Source organism: Amblyomma mixtum, chromosome 7 (assembly GCF_055824585.1).
Source record: "Amblyomma mixtum isolate Tamu chromosome 7, ASM5582458v1, whole genome shotgun sequence".
Taxonomy (NCBI): Eukaryota; Metazoa; Arthropoda; class Arachnida; order Ixodida; family Ixodidae; genus Amblyomma; species Amblyomma mixtum.
This window is the reverse complement of record NC_143018.1, coordinates 29,863,695-29,884,596: the sequence shown is the minus strand read 5'-3', so window position 1 is coordinate 29,884,596 and position 20,902 is coordinate 29,863,695. Positions and strand designations below refer to the sequence as shown.

At 49.5% G+C, this 20,902-nt stretch overlaps 1 protein-coding gene across 1 annotated transcript in view; it reads left to right on the top strand.

The window, feature by feature from the left end:
- Positions 1-20,670, top strand: part of LOC149335513 (calcium-activated chloride channel regulator 1-like) — a 63,474-nt gene extending 42,804 nt beyond the window's left edge. Inside the window, exons 8-13 of the mRNA XM_089553949.1 lie at positions 7,133-7,351; positions 9,876-10,152; positions 11,002-11,175; positions 16,040-16,330; positions 20,238-20,364; positions 20,535-20,670. Of these exons, the coding sequence (XP_089410075.1) occupies positions 7,133-7,351; positions 9,876-10,152; positions 11,002-11,175; positions 16,040-16,330; positions 20,238-20,364; positions 20,535-20,670 (1,224 nt within the window). The remainder of the gene's footprint in view (positions 1-7,132; positions 7,352-9,875; positions 10,153-11,001; positions 11,176-16,039; positions 16,331-20,237; positions 20,365-20,534) is intronic.
- Positions 20,671-20,902: the final 232 nt, after the last annotated feature.

Genomic DNA, 20,902 nt, shown 5'->3' with positions numbered 1-20,902 from the left:
GCTCGACTTGTGACGTCATAGTCAGAGTTCGGCTGCTGACACTGGCAGCTGAATTCCGCATGACGTTTGGCAATGTCTTGAGCCTATTCTGACTGTGAGCAACGAGTTTCCAGTGCGCAAAGTGAGTCTCCAGTGCGCATGCGCGGTCGCTCTGCGCTATCGATGCATGTGCACTGGCACTGACGTCGTGCGGTAGCAATAGCAGTGCTGTCTATATTATAATTAGGGTCTTCTAGTTGCTGTAGCAAAGGAGCTGTACGCCTCCAAGGGCCGTAGAGCTGTAGCCAGAACGGTCGCGGATAGACGCGCTGAAGTTTCTTTGTCGCCAGGAACTAGACTAGACCAGGAGTGCATGACAGCAACTGGAATGTTTCCTCTTTTAAGCGAAAGCTTTAAATACCTCATCATTGTTGGCAGAAGGCTGACAGCAGAAGCTTGTCAGCAGAGGTTTCACGCTTTTGGCGGGTATTGAGAGTCGGCGTTCCGGGCCTGGTGTGCAGACGCGTGTGCGTATGGGCTCCGGCCATTTCTGCTATTTTGACCGACTTTTGACCTTCCGCCGAATCTTATTGTGTCTCCCGAAGTTCACGAAGCTGCTCGGCACCTGCCCAGCCCATTTTCGGGACCGGCACTGCGTTTTTGTGACCTGCATGGACACTTGTTTCCACCGAGTCCAGCGCCAGCCTCGCTAAGCCTACCGCCGCTGGCGATAGGCTCTGCTTCGCAGCCGGGTCCAGTGCTTCGCCATGCATGGACGTCGTCACCGTGGAGGGGGAGGATCTAGCCCCTCAAGATTATATACCCACGGACTGGACCTACGTAGCCCGCTGCTACGAACGCGGCTCCGCCGCTTCTTCATCGAAACGCACTCCCAAGCCACCGCTGACAGAGACGCCTTCCGCGTCCGCCCAGCATACCGCGTCCCAGCAGCTACCTCCCTCCACGTCACGTAAGCTACCTCGAGGTGCACCGTCACTGCCACGTCTCCCTCTTGAAGACTTTAGTCATCATTCGCCCTCGCGGGGGCCTCAATCTGCGTTCCTGGGGCGAGAACGCTCTTCGCAGAGCAATCACCTCAAGCCTTCGTTTGACTTACTCCGATACCGCAGAGGACCGCCTTCGGGTGAATTTCGTTCACAACACCCTCACCTTTAGCACCCCGAACCGGGACCGCGCCATCACTTACACGAAGCTACAGGAAATCATCCTGGGCCCGACAAGCTACCCAGTTGGCACCTATTTGGCCCCACCAGGCGCATACGTCACCAGTACGTGGATGAGACCCAGGAGGAAATCATGGAGTACTTGATACCCAAGAATCCAGACCACTGCATTCTCTACGCCCGCCGTTTAGGCAAGACCCAATCTATTGTCATCACTTTCGCAGGGACAAAGGTCCCCCGCCAAGTCTCCTACGCAGGCAGTGCTGTGCGCTGCTACATCTTCAAGAACAAAGTGGAAGCCTGCCTTAACTGTCGCAAAACGGGACACCGAGAGGACGTTTGCCCGTCTCCCAAGCTCTCCAAGTGTCCTCACTGCGGAGTTTGCGACCCTGACGAAACCCATGAATGCACCCCCACTTGTATAGTTTGTTCTGGTCCTCACCAGACTGGTTCCTCCAAGTGTAAACGCCGCTACAAAGTGCCTGCTGCCGTACTGAAGCGCCAGCTACAAGCTGACTCAGACAGTGCCTCCACCTCCCATCGTTCCCGATCCCGGACCCGTCGCCAAGGGTCTGGAAACACCTCGGCCAAAATGGATTCTCACCGCCCCTCCTCCTCTTACCGGCGCTCCAGCCGGAATCGCTCCCAGTCCTTCCCACCCCTGGACTCCAAGTCGTCTCCTCACCGAGAGCCCTCCACGAAAAACCAGGTGAGCTGGGCAGCTGCGGCTTCTCACTCTCAGCAATCTCAGTCTCGTGATTCAGAGCTGCAAGCCCTGCGCGACGAGATAACAGCCCTTAAAGCTAGCAATCATAGACTCCAACAACAAAACGCTTCCTTAAAGCGTCCACCCTTTGCACCCGATCCACCACCTCAAACAAATGCCACTCTCCCACTTCAACCTGTTCCTACCATCTCACCTCAGGCGCCCCCATCTACTCCCCCGCAACCCAAAGATACTACCTCTAGTCCTCCCTCTATGCGGAAAGCTACCTCCCGCTCAGAACGCTATGTTAATTTTGCCGACCTTGAGGATTTTGAGGCTCGCCTAGAGGAAAACTTCGAGGCTAAAATTGATGCTAAGCTCGAAGCGAAATTTGCTGAGTTCTCCCAACAAATCCAACAGCAAATGCGCCAGTTCCAACAACAAATGCAGCAGCAAATCCAACAACAACTTAACACCCTCATGCAACAGATCCAAACACGCGTCACAGGCCTTGAAGCTAGGGGAGACGCAACGGCCGCCCTCCACACGACGCGCGTTAAACCATACGGTCGCTTGCCGCACGCTCACACCACCCTACCCATTTTAGCTTTACCCACACTTCACCATGGGCCCCCGCCACGTACTTAATGTGTGGCAATGGAACTGCAGGGGGTTTCGCCGCAAGCGAGGCAACCTGCAGCAGTATGTCCAAAGTTCCGACATCCCCCCTGATATCATCGCCCTTCAGGAAACTCATGGCCCAGTGAAACTACCTGGCTATAAACCATACTCCCCCCTAGATGTCACCACTCCCGACACCGCTATTTTGGTTCAACGCAACCTGACGGCCGTCCAACACTCCTTAGACGACGTTGGCGTAGACTGCGTCTTGCTCGAACTCCTCCCTCGTAAAAGGGGCGACCAAAGCCTCTTCATTCTTAACCTTTATAGCCCTCCAAGAGACAGAAGACGCAACTTCACCACCCTTCTTTCCCGGGTCAACAGGCTTGCGCACCATTCTGGTCTCCTCATTGTATGAGATTTGAATGCCCACCACCCCGCTTGGGGTTACCGCACCGCCAACCGAAAGGGTAACACACTGTGGTTGCGAGCACAGGAACTGGGTTTCACCATTGTTACTGACCCTCACACTCCCACCCGCGTAGGAAACAGCGTTTCTGTTGACACTTCACCTGATCTGACATTCTGCAAAAACGTACGGTTCGATCAGTGGCTGAACACTGGGAATACCCTCGGCAGCGACCACTATCTCCTCGCGGCCACCCTCAGCATGTCCCCGTTCCGCCGGAGAGGTCGCCCGACCCTAATGACGGATTGGGACAAGTTTCGTTCCCTACGCGCTCAGAACGCCCCTACCCGGATTAATAACCTGGACGAGTGGATCTCCAAACTGCAGGCAGATGACTCTGCTACTACTCAAGAATCATCTATCACGGCTGATCAATCCAATACAGACAGCCGTCTCCTCCACCTATGGCAGGCCCGCGAAAGCCTTCAAAACCGTTGGAAAAAACTGCGCCACAGTAGAAAGCTTCGGCGTCGAGTAGCTCAGATAGACAAACAGATTGAGGCGCACACTATCGCACTGACTACCCAGCAATGGGGTCAAGTTTGTGACAACATGCGTGGACAGCTCGGGCTAACTCGCACCTGGCACCTTCTCCGTTACCTTTTAGACCCAGACGGTTGCAAAACATCCAAACGAGACACCATTTCCCGCATAGTTCATCAACACCCCGGCTCAGACCAGGATCTTCTCGATGAACTTCGTGTACGCTATCTCAATACTACTTCCCCGGACCCTCTCCCCCCCTACATGGGCGGTGCCAACCCTGCCCTCGATCAGGAGATTTCGGAAGCTGAGGTAAGATTCGCTCTCACTCAGCTCCATCCTAACTCTGCCCCGGGACCGGACGGCATTTCCAACAAAACTCTCCGTAATTTAGATGACCCGTCCATTGAGGCCCTCACTGCCTTTATGAATGATTGCTGGAGAGAGGGTAAAATCCCCGCAGCATGGAAACATGCACGCGTGACTTTCATACCGAAGCCAGGCAAACAACTAGCTCTCGAAAACCTCCGGCCCAACTCCCTCACTTCCTGTGCTGGGAAACTGATGGAGCACGTCATTCTCAACCGTCTCAATAATTACGTTGAAGATAACCATCTCCTACCTCGCACCATGTTTGGCTTCCGCTCAAATCTCTCTACGCAAGACATTATGATCCAGCTCTCACGAGAGATACTGTGCCCCTCTACCAGAGCGGGCACAAAGGCTATTCTAGGGCTTGATTTAACTAAAGCATTTGACAGCGTCTCGCACCGAGCTATTCTCACTAACCTCTCCCTGTTAAATCCTGGTCACCGTACCTACGAGTATATACGTACTTTCCTCTCTGGTCGTACAGCTGAACTTAGCTTTGGCTCTCTCCTCTCAGACCCTATAAACCTCGGTAGCAATGGCACCCCCCAGGGATCAGTTCTCTCCCCATTTCTTTTCAATGTCGCCTTGCTCACGCTACCTTCTAAATTAGACGCTATCCCCCGGCTATCCCATACCTTATACGCAGACGACATTACCCTCTGGGTTTCAACAGGCAACGATGCTGAGGTCGAATCCGCACTTCAACAAGCGGTCGATGTCATTGAGCGCCATGTAGCCGCAGCCGACCTCTCGTGCTCCCCTCAGAAATCCGAGCTGCTGCTCATCCGAGGTCAACCCGGCCTCCACGGCCATCCTCCCATCTGCATTACTGCTAGTTGTCAGCCCATACGCGAAGTATCCACCATTAGGGTATTGGGGCTCCTCATCCAGAGCAATCGGAAAAACACCGACACTCTAGCTAAACTTAGTCTCTGTATCGCACACCATCCGTCTAATTCGTCGCATTGCTAATAAACATAGAGGCATGCGAGAGGCTGACCTCCGACGTCTTGTTCAGGCGTTTGTTATCAGTCGCCTCACATATACCCTCCCTTACCTCTACCTTAGCTGCCAGGAACAGGACCGCGTTGACTGCCTTATTCGACAGGCTTACAAGGCGGCTCTTATCTCCCCCACCGGACCCCCACGTATAAACTACTGGCATTAGGGGTCTACAACACTGTGACGGAGCTCTCGGAAGCTCATCTCACTTCTCAGTACGAGCGTCTCACTTACACCTCCACGGGGCGTCACATACTCGACAAGCTTGGAATACGCTTCGAAACAACCGCACCCGACAGGGTCCAGCTTCCACACCATATCCACAGTAACCTTATCGTTACCCCTCTTCCTAAAAATATGCACCCAGAGTATCATGTCGCTCGCCGCAAGCACAGGGCTAAGTCTCTGCACAAAAAAATATTTAACAGATCAGACAGCAGTCTATGTCGACGCCGCTGAATATCCCGACCGCGAAGCTTTTTCGCTCGCGGTTGTAAACTACTGTGGACGGCCGCTAGTTGCGTGCTCCATTCCCGTCAGATTGCCTGAAGAGGCCGAGGAGGCGGCCATAGCCTTGGCGATGGTCTTCACCTCTGCAGAAACCATCTTCAGCGACTCTAAATCGGCGATTCGTAGTTTCGCCAAAGGCCGGGTCTCCCCTGTCACCCTCTCTCTCCTCCACTCCACCAAACTTCAACTCCGCCCGATCCAATTGATCTGGGTCCCTGCGCACTCGTCGCATCCAGACAACGAGTCGGCATAATTATGCCCGAGGATTCGTCGACCGGGTTGTGGTGTCGCCCGTCCTGCGGACGGCGAGAGATCGTATGGTCACATTTCATGACATAACCATGCACTACCGCTTAGGTAGACTTCTATATCCCCCCGCACATAGTTCTCTCACCAAACCCCAAGAAGTTGCGTGGAGGCAACTCCAAACGAACACCTTCCCCAACCCCGCGATATATGCCCGCATATACCCTGGGGTCTACTCCCCTTCCTGTCAAATGTGTGGCCAACATGCCACTCTATCCCACATACTCTGGGCTTGCCCTCGGGACTACCCTCGGGAGGCTTGCAGCTCTCGAATCCAGACCAGTGGGAGGCCGCATTGCTCAGCTCCGACTCGGACACACAGATCCGGGTTGTGACAAGAGCCCTAGAAGTCGCCGAACGCCACGGGCTCATGGCCACTTGATGGGGCTATAACCCCACACCGTCAGATACATCTGTCGACGAAAATAAAGTTTATCCTCCTCCTCCTGGCGGGTATTCACCGAGTTATGCGAGACTGCGTAATTTCCTTTCCTCAAATACAGTTTTCCTTTTCTTCATTGTTTTCACTCTTCTTTCTTTTATTTCTTTCACTTCCTCCCTTCCTGTACGGTGCGGTTCAGGTTGCGTTCAAAGGGCAAAGCATCGCGCCGAACGCGTGGTGGCGTTCTGTGGACTCCCTGGCAGCGCAACAGCATGCTGTCGCGTTCCATCCCCAAAGGCGAATCTTAAGCGTCATTAATTAGCAGTTAATTAGTACTTAGGCAGTAATGAGCATTAACCATTATTAAGTAATTTGTGATTACTTAGTAATTAGTCAGTAAATAAGTGTGACCTCATCCAGGGGTGATGTCACCAGTGTCACAGAGGCAGTCAAAGTGGTGGGGAAAATGCTTTCGCCCCTATGCACTTTGGACGGTCAAAGTGCCTCTTGAATTTTTTAGCTCGCAAGCTTATCATCGTATTCAGCTTTCATGGTAAAGTATTACAATCGTACTTTACCATCTTATTCAGCTTCATCAGTTTTGTCTTTTCATGTTAATGGAGCAAAAAATACGGTTAACTACTTTATGCAAAGATGAATTCTTTTTTGTTTGTTTTCCCACATCAAAATTACCTTTCACAGAAACTCTATATTTGTAAACGCTTGCGAAATCAAGAGTTTCTTGGTAAAGGCCTGTATAGCCCTCATTCTTTAAGAGACGCCAGTTCCATGTTATTTAACATATGTCTGTTGCAGATATACACGTCTAAGACCTTTAACAAATTGGCCGGTTACAAGCTAAGAGAGATCCAGGCTGCTGATAAAGATGAAGCCGAGCGTTTGAAGGTCTTCGTTCTATCGATGGGCGCCGCGAACTAATTTGCCGTCGGCTTCTAACACATGGTTTTCACGTGTCCACCTGTACAGAATACACACCAACCATCGCTGCACCTTCTTTTGCTTCCTCCTTTTTTCTTCCTTTATGCGTGAGGTCTACTTCCACTACAGAGACTTCCTGCATTCAGTTAATTCTTCCTGATGGTCTCGTCTCTCAACAGCTGCTGGATGCCGACGAAGAGTTCACGAGTTGGCTTGAGAGGAAGTTCCAAGTGGACGCCGCTATCGGAGACTCGACGGTGGTGTACGTGAAGCGAAAAAGCCCTGGCAACATGCGAATCCACGCCAGCCTCACTGACCCCAGCGGGAAGCCGTGCCAAGGTTGCCATGAAACGGCGAACAGAGACGAAGTAGCCATCGCTATACCGAGTCCGGCAATGGTAAGTGGCCGCTTGAATCTGTGAGCTCTTGACCAGTTTGACATTTCGTAGAAGACTCCCTTAATTGGAGCAAGTTGCCCATCACTGTTGCGTATACGTGCCACATCGGTGCCACATCGGTATACGGTGGTCACATCGCGAGTTGAGCCGCTGCCTAGCAACCGCCGCATCTTGCAGCGCCGCTCGCCCGATGGCGCTCGCCGCGCCATCTGGCATGACGTTAGAGTAGGAGCAGGTGAAACCGCGTGGAAAACAGCAGAGGAGGAGCCAGCGTTGCATCGTATATATAGAAGGGGCGGCTTGGTGGGATTCGTCGGCAGATATGGAGACTCGGAGAGACTGTTAGAAACCAGGCTTCGTCGTCGGTACGAAACCAAGAGCAAGCAGCGAGCCGTGGGGACGGAGGATGAACGAGCAGCACGCCTCGAGAAGCGTCGTAAGTACGATGCGGCCTGGCGAGTGGATACGGATAAAGAACGATGGAGTCTGCGTCTACCTTATGGAAGGAATCGCCGGCAATCCGTTGCCTACCGTAGCAGTTCGCAACGGTGAATCGTGTGCCGTCCGGCTGGTAGAAAGTGGTCGGGCCGTTGAAGCGGTGTACTTGTCACCAAGCAACTCTATCCGGGAAACCATTGAAGTAGTGGCCACCGGTATCCCCAAGCGTTGAATTGCCGAGGAACTGTGTGTCGTGGCAGGAGACTTTAACCGTGCCACGGACTCGATTAACGTTCCATTTAAAGATAAGCCTAACCTGGATCTGGTCAGTGACCCCAACATGCAGACTACATTTTGGGGAACCACGATCGACCTGGTTTACCAGAGACAATCCTTGGCCTAAAGGTACTGTGTCGGAGCCATTGAGACGGCTGCTTGCTACTTCACCGACCATCGGGCCGTCTTTGTGGCAATTGAAAAACAACAAGATGAAAACTTTGAAAATAAATGTGTTACACTTTACAAAAGTCTAGTATTTAATGTAACCATAACTTAACGATAGGTAACAACAAGACCTAGACATTGAGACGTTCCAGGCTAAGCTATAAAGATGTAATCTTGGAGATAACCAAGCTTAACGATAAGATTAATCATACCTCTCGCTACGCACATCCAGGCATAAATGAGTTAAGCTACTGCCATTTCTTTTTCCTGTTATGTATTGCTTTGTTTTGGGGAGCAAAATCAACATTTTTATATAACAAATAAATTAGAAGGATCTAGAAGAAAGACAACCACATGTTGCAGGTGGGATTCGCACCCCATTACCTCCGCATGTCGCCTACGGTTATCTACCGACTAATCCAAATAATATGGTGTGACTATGGTGTAATACTACGGTGTTTATAATGAACGTAAACAATGACTTTTTTTGCTCGGATGGCTTAGCTGATGTAAATTAGGAGATGTAATAAGCATGATGAGAAGGCCGGGCTTCGGTATCTTGGCTACTAGTGGGCGGTTGTCGAAGAATCTCAAGAACATGGAGGGAAAATGGTAGCTGAGAATCATTGCTCTTGCGTCATTGCGGATATATGACTGGAGGTTAATTTGAAAAGGTAAATTTAATAAAATAGATTAAGCACATAATTCGATGCGGCACGTCAAATTTTGGCTCTTTCCACCAGTTACGACAAGTGCAGAGGTCGCTTTGCCTGCAAGCTTCTCAAAACCGCATCTTTTTTGACCCGATGCAGCCAAAATATGTTGAGACGCAGCGCCAAGGGTAACCGCTTTTTCGAAATTCCACAAACTCGTATGGATATTACTTGGGGTGGGCTCCGCGTCTGTCAAAATTAATCAGCCTAACAATAACAGTTAAAGAGATTACTCAACATTAGTTAAACCAGGTCTTTGCTGTATACTAATCTACTATACCGCTGGCAATAATGCTACAGTTAAGAAATCGCTCTTTAAGCCAAATTGTGTCAAGTCTGAAGTGAAACATATTTGTACATCCTGCCAGGTCCTCATGTTTGAGGCACCAGCCGTAAGCACCTGGGTGCTACCTCCCTACTAATTTCAGGTTTCTGCCTCGTGCTGTAATTGAGGCACTTTCTTTCTGTCTATCTGTTGGCTCTCACTCCGACCTCCTTTTTGGGATTTACCTTGTGCCCTTCCTTTCCATGGCCTCCAGACTTCCTAGCTGCCACCTGTCCAAGCCTGCTTGACCTACTCTTCGCTCACTGCCCACGCAAGTGCAGGCCGCATCCACGTGACTCGCGCGGGAATTTCCGCCATAGCAGTTTCCGATGACGGTGTCCGCCATTTTTTCTCCCATTTCTACGCCTAGATTTCTTTGAATGGTGTTCACACTTGACGATAATATGGGGTTTCCTTCGTCAACTCTCTCGAGATGTGCACTTCATATGCAACATCTGCACATAAACTCCCCATGAAAAAGGTCACCGGATGAAAGGTCCGCCGTGGAAGCGCCTTCTAAGAAACAAATCTCACCAGCATTACAAACAATTACAAAGAAACCAACATCACAAAGGCTTACTCACATTTTTTTTTCGCCCACAAGGTTGGAACCTGGACACTGCACGTGACGAGTCCCACCCCGGCCCCAGTGAAGGTCAACGTCGGGGTCGAGACGGAACCAAGGAACAACGACGACGAGCAGATACGAGTCAGCTGCGAGATGGGCAAAAGACAGGTGGACAGGTTCAACGATGCGATCGTCTATGTGAAGGTCACCAAGGGCAGAAAGGCGGTTATCGACGCCGTGGTCATCGCCACAGTAAAGCGCCCGAACAACGATCCGCACGCGATAAAGATCCGCCTTCATGACGACGGACTATGTAAGAGCTATTACTAGGTATGGTAAGAAACATTAGACCCTACTCCACAGTGTAACTGTAACACTGGCTAAAAAGCTGGTCTCCCTCATAAAACAAGGGCTGTGCACGGACATTGTCCGGCGTCTTTTTGTCCCCCTTGTTTGTGTTGAGCCATACAAGAAAGTCGAAGGGATTACCAAACACCTGAACCTACCCTATATCAAAACTTGAAGGGGATATCGTGCTACGGACAGATCAAAAATGCGTGATAAAAAGAGAATTCGAGAGTCTCGAATTTCTTTTTCTTTATATGGCAATGGTTTTCGGTAAATATCTAATAATTCATTCCGGAAAGCCGGAGGCACGTGATGCGGGTCAGTTCTCGTAACCAGACACTGAATATAGTGATCCATCACAAATGCGCTGTAACGTCTGTTACGTTGGTGTTTCCTGTGTTCCCGTCTTCCTGCCTTTCTTTCTTTCTTTCTTTCTTTCTTTCTTTCTTTCTTTCTTTCTTTCTTTCTTTCTTTCTTTCTTTCTTTCTTTCTTTCTTTCTTTCTTTCTTTCCTTCTTTCTTTCTTTCTTTCTTTCTTTCCTTCTTTCTTTCTTTCTTGCTTTCTTTCTTTGTTCCTTTCTTTCTTTCTTTCTCTCTTTCTTTCTTTCTTTCTTTCTTCCTTTCTTCCTCTCTTTCTTTCTTTCTTTCTTTCTTTCTTTCTTTCTTTCTTCCTTTCTTTCTTCCTCGTTCTCTTTCTCATCTATTTGCTCTTTCTCTCTCTTTTTATTTCTTCCCGACTGTCGCTTTCTTTCCATCCTTATTGCTTGCATTCTCTCGCTTTCGGTCATCATGTGTATTTCCTTACTTTTTCCCAGTACCCGACATTCGCCAATATGATGGCACCTACAGCGGCTACTTCTGCCAGTTCATAGGCAAAGGACGATACACCGTCAAAGCGGAGGTCACAAACCAGAATACGACTCGTGTACCGTACCCAACGGGGGACTCGGATGACTTGATCGTATTTAGAGTCATTGATCCTGATTCGGGTGAGTTTCCATGTACTCGGCACATTTGCCCGCTCAGACACTCGCATAGCCTCCACTCGTACTAACGAGTTAACTCCTGTCCTAGGTGTAATCACGCGGGCTGCCCTAAAGGAACAGGAAATGCACCGTTATTCGAGCACAATGCAACTCTGAGCGAATGCCTACATTGCTGACTCTCGAATGCAGAGGTGCGATGTAAATTAAAACACCAAAGGTGGCGTAACGTAACGTCGCTTTTCTTTCGTATATATCGAATCTTTATTCCCAAGCCTCGACGAAAGGCTGGTGATTTTAATAGCAGTAGGGGATCGCTGCTTGACCTAAGCACGAATGGCGAAAACGATCTGAACAGAATAGATATGGAATAAGTTGGTCTCGTTATCAAATCAATGTCTTCATCATTAGGCCTTGTTGTGGGCCAGGTTTTGGGGTTGCGGCTAGGCAGAACGACGGTCCACACGACGCCCGTTCCCACCACCAGGACAGGAGCGCCGCTGAGCGAAGGAGTTCGAAGGTGGGAAAAGAAGACTGAATTTATTTACATTTTTACAATGGTCCGGATCAGAAATTTGGTCCTCGACCGCATTCGACATCGAGTTTCATAGCGTGCTTCTTCCCTAACTTCCCTAGGTTGATCACGCCGTCGTCAGGGTGGGATTGACCAGAAACTTTCACTCGTGCGCAAAAACACCGCAGCCCCGCACTTGTGAACACGCCCCGTCAAGTGTTGAGCCTGGGAGAGGAGAATCCCTTCGAGGTAAAGAAGGCTGCGGAATGCAACGTTCTCGGACCCGCGGACGGGTTCCCCGGGCTGCCGCAAACTGTCCGTCAGGAGAAATCCGTCGCGAAAGGGGGGCAATGCGAGGTCGGGAAAAGGCTTCCGGAAGCAGTCCTTTGTTCTTCGGGACGTTCTCGTAGGTTATGGAAGCTCCCCGCGGTGCTCGGTACGCAGAAGAGCCACCGAAACGAGGTAACGTCCGCCGGCTTGACGTCTCCCCGCACTTGAGCCGACCCCGGAGAATTGGGCGCTTTTGGGTTCAGTTGTTCTTTTGGGTACTGCACGAAGACCCAACAAAGTGCGTTGCCCTCGCTTCACAGTCAATCCGACACGGCTTGAGGGAAACGTCGTCGAGTGGACAGGGGTTTCTCGGAACCATAAAGGAGAAACATGGGTGCTGGCTGCTTCCTGCTGACGCCGTTCTTAACAGCCTGGAGAATAACGGGAATCTCCAGCGGCGACCGGTGTAGAAGCTTGTTCTGCTTTCTTTACCTTCTAAATGAATTCCATAAATAGGAATCAGTTTAATGACAGCGCTTGATTCGGGCAGCCTGTCTCGCATATATGTCGCCTGTCGAATTTCACAGCTGTAATAGGTGTGTTCGCTCGAGTGCGCGGCTGTAGAGGGCGCGTGTGTGACTAAGACGCACTAATGCATATGTAAAATCTAGGCGGAGCAATACGGCTGCTACAGCCATTTCAAACTGCCAGGTGGGCGTATAACTAATCCCATTGTTCAGATTTTCGTCCTTCTTTGCTTTTAAATGGACAACTTTACTAACAGGTAATTTGAGTTCGATTTCTCTATGTGATTGGACTCAACGCGGAGGCTACGAGGTTTTTGCGTTGCGCTACTTATCCCAACATGGCCAAATCAGGACTCGGCCACGATGCAGCATTTGGATGGAGGCAGAATTCCAAAACACCTGAATACTCTGCGGTGCGAGGGCCCCTCAGAAACCGCCACGTGGTATAAAATACTCGGTTGCGATCCTCTACGGCTTCGCCCATATAAACCGTGTGTCCCTCTGGGGCGTAAAACACCGCACTCCTACAAAGACTATTTCGTTAAATTCCTGCCTACTTTGCAACGAATCTGATATGCACCGGCTTGTGCATGAGAGTTTCAGTTCATTTGGTCTCGTGAGAAAATCGGCTTGGTCAAAATAATTTCTCCGGTCAATTTAGTTAGAATAAAAAGGGGCAGATATCTCACACTGCGCTAAAGCGCTGGTTTAGTCTCCTGACATGGGTTCTCAATCCTGGAACGCTCCACTGAAAGCCGATTACACCAAATGTTGAGCGGACTGTATGCAACGCCAAGCAGGCCGAGTGGTGCGCGTTATTTGCGACAGTGGCGAACACATATTACGGTTGGAATCGAATGCATAGAGAATGTACTGTCCCCGAGTGCTCGCAGGTCGGTGTAGCAGCCTCGCAGCGGTCTGTTCCAAACAAAAATAAAGATTAAAAATAGATGTCAAGACACTATATGGACTCGTATTCGAATGCGGGTAGGGGTTGTGTGCCACCACCATTATGCAATACCAACGAGGTAAATACCCTATCTGGCACAGCTTCCATAGCGTTCATGAAGGCGCCATTAACTTGCGTTTCCAGAAACACATCCTACATGAAGTTGGAGATTACCATCTACCGCAAATCACCTTCTCATGTATCATGGTAAGCATGTATCCTCACAAACGATGCATGCTTAGCATTAAAGGTCCCCAATGTCACTTTAATATCGAATGATTTGGGCAGTCTCACCTTCCCTTCCGCGAATACCTTGGCACTAAAGCACCAAATAAACCTGATATTTTTAAAGCGGTAGCTTCACTTCTAGAGGTCTCGGGATGAGACTGCCGTGCGTTGCTGATGACCTTGAAGGCTCAGCCAAGGTCAATCCTTCAGTTTATTAGTTTGTAGAACGATCGAGTGGATGGTCAGTGATCATACCAAAGGTCAAGCAGTTGGACATGTCAAGGTCAAGTGAAGGTCAAGGCGGGGCATTCATGATCGTTTCAAGGTCAAGTCAAGGTCGAGCCGAGGACGTCAAGGTCAACCAAAATTAGATCTCATGACCGACCATTGGCTCGCAGAACAGCCTAAACGCGACGCTTACTTGATACGGCGTGACGTCAGGCCATCTTTAACTGAGTACATCACGGTAGGAGCAGCGGCGTGCCTAGGAATAAGTCCGTGCACACGTGCTAGGCCGTCACGTCATGGCCTCCTAAAGCGAATACATAACGGAAGTAGCAGCGGCGCGCCTTTGCTCGAAGCGCACATGTGGTGTTCACGTGCTAGGCCGTACGATCACGTGTTCGAGAGAAGTAAAAATTAACTTTGCTTTAGCTTTGATTAAATATTGACACTCGGTAGCTCCACGCTATAACATCGTAACAACGCTTTACAAGGCTAAACCAACGTGACGCTACCGTTTCTCACTCTGCTTAAACAAAACTAGAGCACCGCTAATTTTTTTTTTTTTTACAAGCTCAATGTTTAGTTTTCAGAAGTAAGGACTGCGTTCTTCTGGTAATGTTTTCACACAAGTGCAGACGTTTGACCTTCTCTGCCAAAGAACTCTTGTTTTGATTGTTTTGGCTTGGTTTTTGGGCCTTATAACGTCCCAAGGTGATTCAGGCTATGAGAGACGCCGCAGCGAAAGGCTCCGGAAATATCGACCAATTGGGCTTCATTGTGTGCACTGGCATCGCACAGTGCGCGGGCCTCTAGAATTTCGCCTCTATCGAAATCCAATCGCCACGGTCGGGATCGAACCCGAATCATTCGGGTGAGCAGGTGACCACCATAACCACTGAGCCACCGCGGCGAAGCTATTGGTTTCTTTCAGCTTGTCGCTGAAAACGCTGATGTTGATCGCTTTTGCAGGAAGCCGGTCGCAGGCCTCAATGTCGCTCACACTAAGTGCGCTTACGTGCGCTTAACAAGCGCGATTAACAAGCGCATTCAAAAAAACAAATATGCGTAAAAAATGTTTTTCCTTAAACACTTTAAGATGTCTTTTAATGGCATTTCGAATCAGAGAAACCTTTTATTGACGTTGTGTGCTGTTGCGTTTTCGCTACTATGTCGTTTGCAGACTACGTTCGTGCAAAAGTCGTCTGTTCGCGAGGCGCGCCATTTGACGGCTCTTCTCCCTGTTTTCTCACACGGAGAACTGCGTTTTAAAAACACTTAGTTGTGCCACTCCGTGTTCCCGAAAAAATATGACTGTCCCGCACAAAGTAGCTCACCGGCCCATGATGCTTTGAGCGTCCATGGTGGCTGAAGTGCAGCGCAGCGAGCTTTCCCTGTAGGTGATAGTAAGACACTCTATGAGACCAGCCATGACGAGCGAAGGAAACTGCCGCCGCTCGCTCACAGATAGCGCCAAAGTTCCGCGCATCCGTCGTCCATGGCTACTACACGTGTGGAGATAGGGTGGTTGAGGGAGATGTTGGGGGGGTGTCTGCTGCGGTGCGTAGAGGAGTGGCTTTAGCGGTGTGCGCACCCACGCTCTGCCACGTGGCGTGGTACCGCACTCCTCTCTGTTGACCGGCGGTGCTGGGAAATGTGCTGCACGCAAACGACTGTCCGCGTCAGTCACCACAACACAGCTTTGTATTCCTAGCTTATGGTTCATGGGGGTTTAACGTCCGAAATCGACTCAGGCTATGAGAGCGTCGTAGTGAAGGGCTCCAGAAATTTAGACCAGCTGGGGTACTTTAACGTGCACTGACATGTAAACCTTCTCCTTATGAATCTGTCATTGTTGGAGCAGGTTGAACCTACCTTCATATACTGATCTGATCGGAAAGTCACCTTCATTACACTCAAAGACAGTTAGAGGAGTGGTACATGAAGGTAGTGTGTGTGTGGAAAATAAAGAGACATGAAATTCTTTACCTCAATATATCGGAAACCAAAACACCTACAGAGCTGAAACCCAAATTTAGCAGTTAGGACTATCGTAACCGTCCGTATATATTTTTTTTCCTGAGCTTTAAAACTACACTGGTGGCCTGAATTCTTGTCCCCGTTCCCCTTATGTACCTTTGCCGGTTGTGGTCCACGCAGATGAATTCAACGAAAGCGACTTCCGGGACGCGTGGCCGTTGGACTTGCTCGATATTGTCAACGACACTAAAACCAACGACACCAACGGCCCAGACGGTGAGACAGTGGAAGATTTCCAGAGGGTGGTGTCCGGAGGTTCCTTCGATGTCACGACAGATATTGTGGAAGCGCAAGTACCTCCAGAACCCATCAGTGACCTGGCCGTAAAAGACGTGTGGCCGGGAAAGAGCAACACTCTCCTGGTGAGGGTAACTTGGACGTGGCCAGGAGCTCACCTGACGTTTGGAAAGGGTAAGCACTTTAAGCAGAGACGTGTGCTGTGGAGCTCACAGACACTTAATTTACTATCATGAGACAGTCTCATCGAAGGCATGACAGCAGTTCAGGGAGGGAGGGGAGCATTTTAAAGATTTTTCTCGATTGTTTTGTCACTGTTCGCGCTATGTTGCCGCATACATTCATGAATATTCCACAAAAATTGGCCTTGTTCTCGCACGTCCTTCATTATTTTAAAGTTAAGATATCCACCGCAAAGCGCGTCCTCTAATACCTTTTAGATAAATAAAATGCTCCATTTTACTTGACTGAGGCGAAAAATATACACCGCCTTGTTCGCAGTGTTTGTATCCGCATTCTCCACGGTACTATAATCCCGTATCGCTGTGGAGAAGTTTAGGCATATTTAAAGAAGCTAATAGAATGGGAGGATGTCTTTCGGGCTCGTCAGGTAACCGTCTCATATCCCCGTACTCACTGTAAATCGAATATCACAGTGAATAAAAATATTCGCGAGTAGTTCACCAAAGAGGACAAGTTCCCATTGTGTTGGCCGGCAGCCTCACCAAAGATGCCCATACGTCTGCAGTGACAGGATGTCAGAACTGGCTGGTGATGTACTGCGGCTTGTTTTTTAGACAGCATAACGAAGATACCAACTGGCCCCGACAGCTGCATAGTATTACTGCAGGGGTTTATTAATGCGAAAACATTACTAGGCTATATTCGCTGGGTCGTGCCACTAAAGCGTGCCATCAAAACTTGTCGGCAGTAGTTGGGGGTGTACTTTAAAGAGACAAAGTGAAACGAGTGGTTGCAATCGAAAGAGGATGTGAGGATGCTACGTAATAAAAGAATTTTCGAAATCGGCTGAGTAGTTAATTCATCATCATCATCACCATCCGTCAGAGTGCGCCCACTGTAGGGCAAAGGCCTCTCCTATATCTCTCCAATTAACCCTGTCCTTCGCCAGTTGCGGCCACCGTATTCTCCCAGATTTCTTAATCTCATCCGCCCACCCAACTTTCTGCCGCCCCTGCTACGCTTGCCTTCTCTTGGAATCCACTCCGTTACCCTTAAGGACCAGCAGTTATCTGACCTTCGCATTGCATGCCCTGTCCAAGCCCACTTCTTGCTCTTGGTTTCAACTAGAATATCGTTAACACGCGATTGTTCTCTCACCCACTCAGCCCGCTTCCGATCTCTTAACGTTACAACTATTATTTTTCTATCCATAGCTCACTGCGTTGTCCTTAACTTAAGCTGAACCCTCTTTGTTAGCTTCCACGTTTCTGCCCCATAGGTGAGTACCGGTAATATACAGCTGTTGTATACTTTTATATTGAGGGATATTGGTAAACTGCTATTAATGATCACCGAGAACCCGCCATATGCGCTCCACCGCATTCTTATTCTTCTAGTTATTTCCCACTCAGGATCCGGATCAGCTGTCACTACCTGCCCCAAAATGGACATATTCTCTTACTACTTCCAGCACCGCGCCATCAAGTGCGAACTGCTGTTCTCTTGCTAGACTGTTGAACATTACTTTGGTTTTCTGCATGCTAATTTTTAGCCCCACTGTTCTTCTCTGCCTGTGTAATTTATTGGTCATGTTTTGCAGCTCATGTCCTGAGTGACTTAGCAAGGCAATGTCATCAGCGAATCACCAATTACTTAGGTATTCTACATTAACTGTTATCCCCAACTGTTTCCATTTCAGGCCCCAGATTACCTCCCGTAAACAGGCAGTGAATAGCATAGGCGAGGTCATGTCTCCCTTTCTGACAGCTTTCCTTATTGGAATTTTATTGCTGACTTTATGGAGAGCTACGGTAGCTGCGCAGTCGTTATAAATATGTTCCAATATTTTCACATAACTCTTCCACACCCTGATTCCGCAATGCCTGCATGACTGCTAAGGTTTCTACTGAGTCCAATGCTTTCTCGTAATCAATGAACGATATATATAGGTGCTGGTTAAATTCTGCGCATTAGAACCAAATATGTCCACAATGTGGGCAGAGCTAGAGCAGAGTGTGGCGCCAAATTTGAAAACACCAGAAGTGTGGGAGCAGGTGACCGGACCTGCGGGCGGAGCCATCACCTAGCGCCAAATTTGAAATTCCGAAACGGGTGCACAATGTAGAGTTGGGAAAATCGCGGTCTTAATGAGTTAGTTTATGAATTAAGGACAGAAATGAAACAAGTGATGGACTAAGGGGAATTAAGGATGAATTAGGGTGAATTAAGGGGAATTATGGGTGAAAAAGTTGTGGCTTCATTACCGTCTTGCAATTATGGCAAATAATGTGTGGTGGTGGTGAATTATCGGTGCGGTTACTATGGCAATCCATGGCGTCAAGTCATGTTGTCATAGTAAGTTTCGCTGCGACGTCACCGGGGCTGCAGAGGCGAGCGCCCGCCGTAGCTTCTCGCTCTCACTGTGACGTCAGAGGCGTAGAGCGACGGCGCAACAAAAAAGCGACTTGAAATGATTATAGGGCCCCTTCCGCTTCGGCAGGCCGCTCCTACGCCGGCCGTTCTCTTCCCCCTCCTTTTCCCCCTCCTTCCCCTCCCGTTTCCCCTGGTCCCCAAGAGTGATGCCACTGACAGGCCTAGATACGTCGGGACCAGTATCCCCACCCTTGAATAATTCATAGTACCCGCTACCACCACCACCAGCAGTCGTTCTCTCGCTGTTGGCGCGCGCCTGTCGTGATCGTTTGCTGCGTGACGCGGTGATCAATTGCGCGTGGAGTGCCGAGGAGGCGTCAGTGCTATCACATTATCCAATGCGGGCCACCGCAGTAACCTGGAACGTTTCATCATTTGTACTTAATTTCGCAGGCCGTTTTTATACGAATCCTATCTTCCGTAAAAGGCACAACGATTATCCAGGGATAACGGAAAGGTGCCCGGGAATTGAAATTTTTTTTGTATATACATGTTGCAAATTCAGTGACTTGAATTGGAACAAACCTTTAGACTAAGAGAGACATGGTGCGGGAAACCGCTTGCACAGCGGAGAGAAATATAACTTCGTAAATATTCGCGCTTCGTCTGCAGGGATGTATCTTTGGAAAAAGGGCCAGCTTAAACGACTGCGCAATTGAGGACCATTTCGTGCGTCTGAGATGGAGTTGTTTCGACATGCGACAATTCTACGAGTGACTAGACCACTTCACAAAGGTGACAATGCTAATATTTCGATGTTCGGCATATTATCAAGCGCAGTATTTCATCGTCATTAGTATGTAATGGACGTTAGGCTAACTATTTAGAAAACGTTAGTTCACGTTTTAACCCGTCACGACTAATTGATGTCAGAGGGCAGCCAGACGCTCGTGGCATCATGACGAAGAATGAGTCTTTTTAAAGTTACGTCGTGAAATATACACAGCCAGAACGGTCACATGGCGTCTGTGAAAACGGCGAAGGAAACGAAAGCAAAGCGCATATCTGTCTGTGGCACACTTGGAGGAAAAGAAACTGAGGAGGGAGCGTCCGGTGACAACCTGGAAGCCTAGTCTTAACAAGTAAAGATAGTGAAAAAAAGAGTTTGTCCCAGCGTGATCACACCACGGGATAGGGTGCGGTAAAGTCTAGCCCCGCTGCGCACGCGCATGTGCGAATTAGCGCGGCAAACTGACTGTAGATCAACCTCCTTGCTGTAGACGCCCGCGCCGCGGGTCGCGCTTACACGCGCACTAAAACATACCAGCATCAAAACATAAAGGACTGACTAGGAAAGTGAGAAACTGAGGGAGAAAACGGCTTCATAAACACTCGGCTTGCGAACGCTGGCCGCATGACGACATGCTCCCTACTTAATTTTTTTTCCCTCCATGCTTGCACATATTATGATGGCGTCACAGTTGATGATGTCCGGTTTCAGCTTCACAGACGTCGCTTTTCGCAGCTTCCTCCGTGGATATTCGAGTCGGACAACAATACAACGACCTAGACAAAGACTTCGATAACCAGGCTGAGATCAAGGAATCCGACGTCGTCGAAGGCAACCTCGACCCGCTACCATCTGGTAGCCGGCATGCCTTCACTTTTTCACTTCCGCGCTCTTTCTCCTCGCTTGGGCAAGATGGCGCCTGGACCTGTGACGCTCACCTGGCAGTCCGAGTGCTTAACAGCGATGGGCTGAAGTCTGAAACCTCCAACATTGTTTCGGTGTTTTACACCCCTCGTGGTGTTAAACCAACAGTGGCTACCACCGCGAAAGCCACAGCGACAAAGGCCACGACGACACAAAGCACGACGACGAAAAGCACGATGACAAGGGCCCCGGACAAAGAGGTCACGACAACGCAAGCTATGGATTCACCAAAAGAATCCAGTGAGGAGTCGCCTTTCATTGCGTCGCCCTTATTCTGGGTTCCACTTTCCTGCATAGCAGCGCTGATCGTGATCGCCATCGTGGTCGCGGTATCGATGATGCTGAACCGCAAGGAGGAGGAGGAGACAAACCGCATGGAAGGACAGGGGACAAGCTCTACTTCACAAAACTAAGCAAAAATAAAAAAAAACGGTTCTTCCACTGTGGGAGGGCTCTTAAATGTCCAGGAGCCCTCT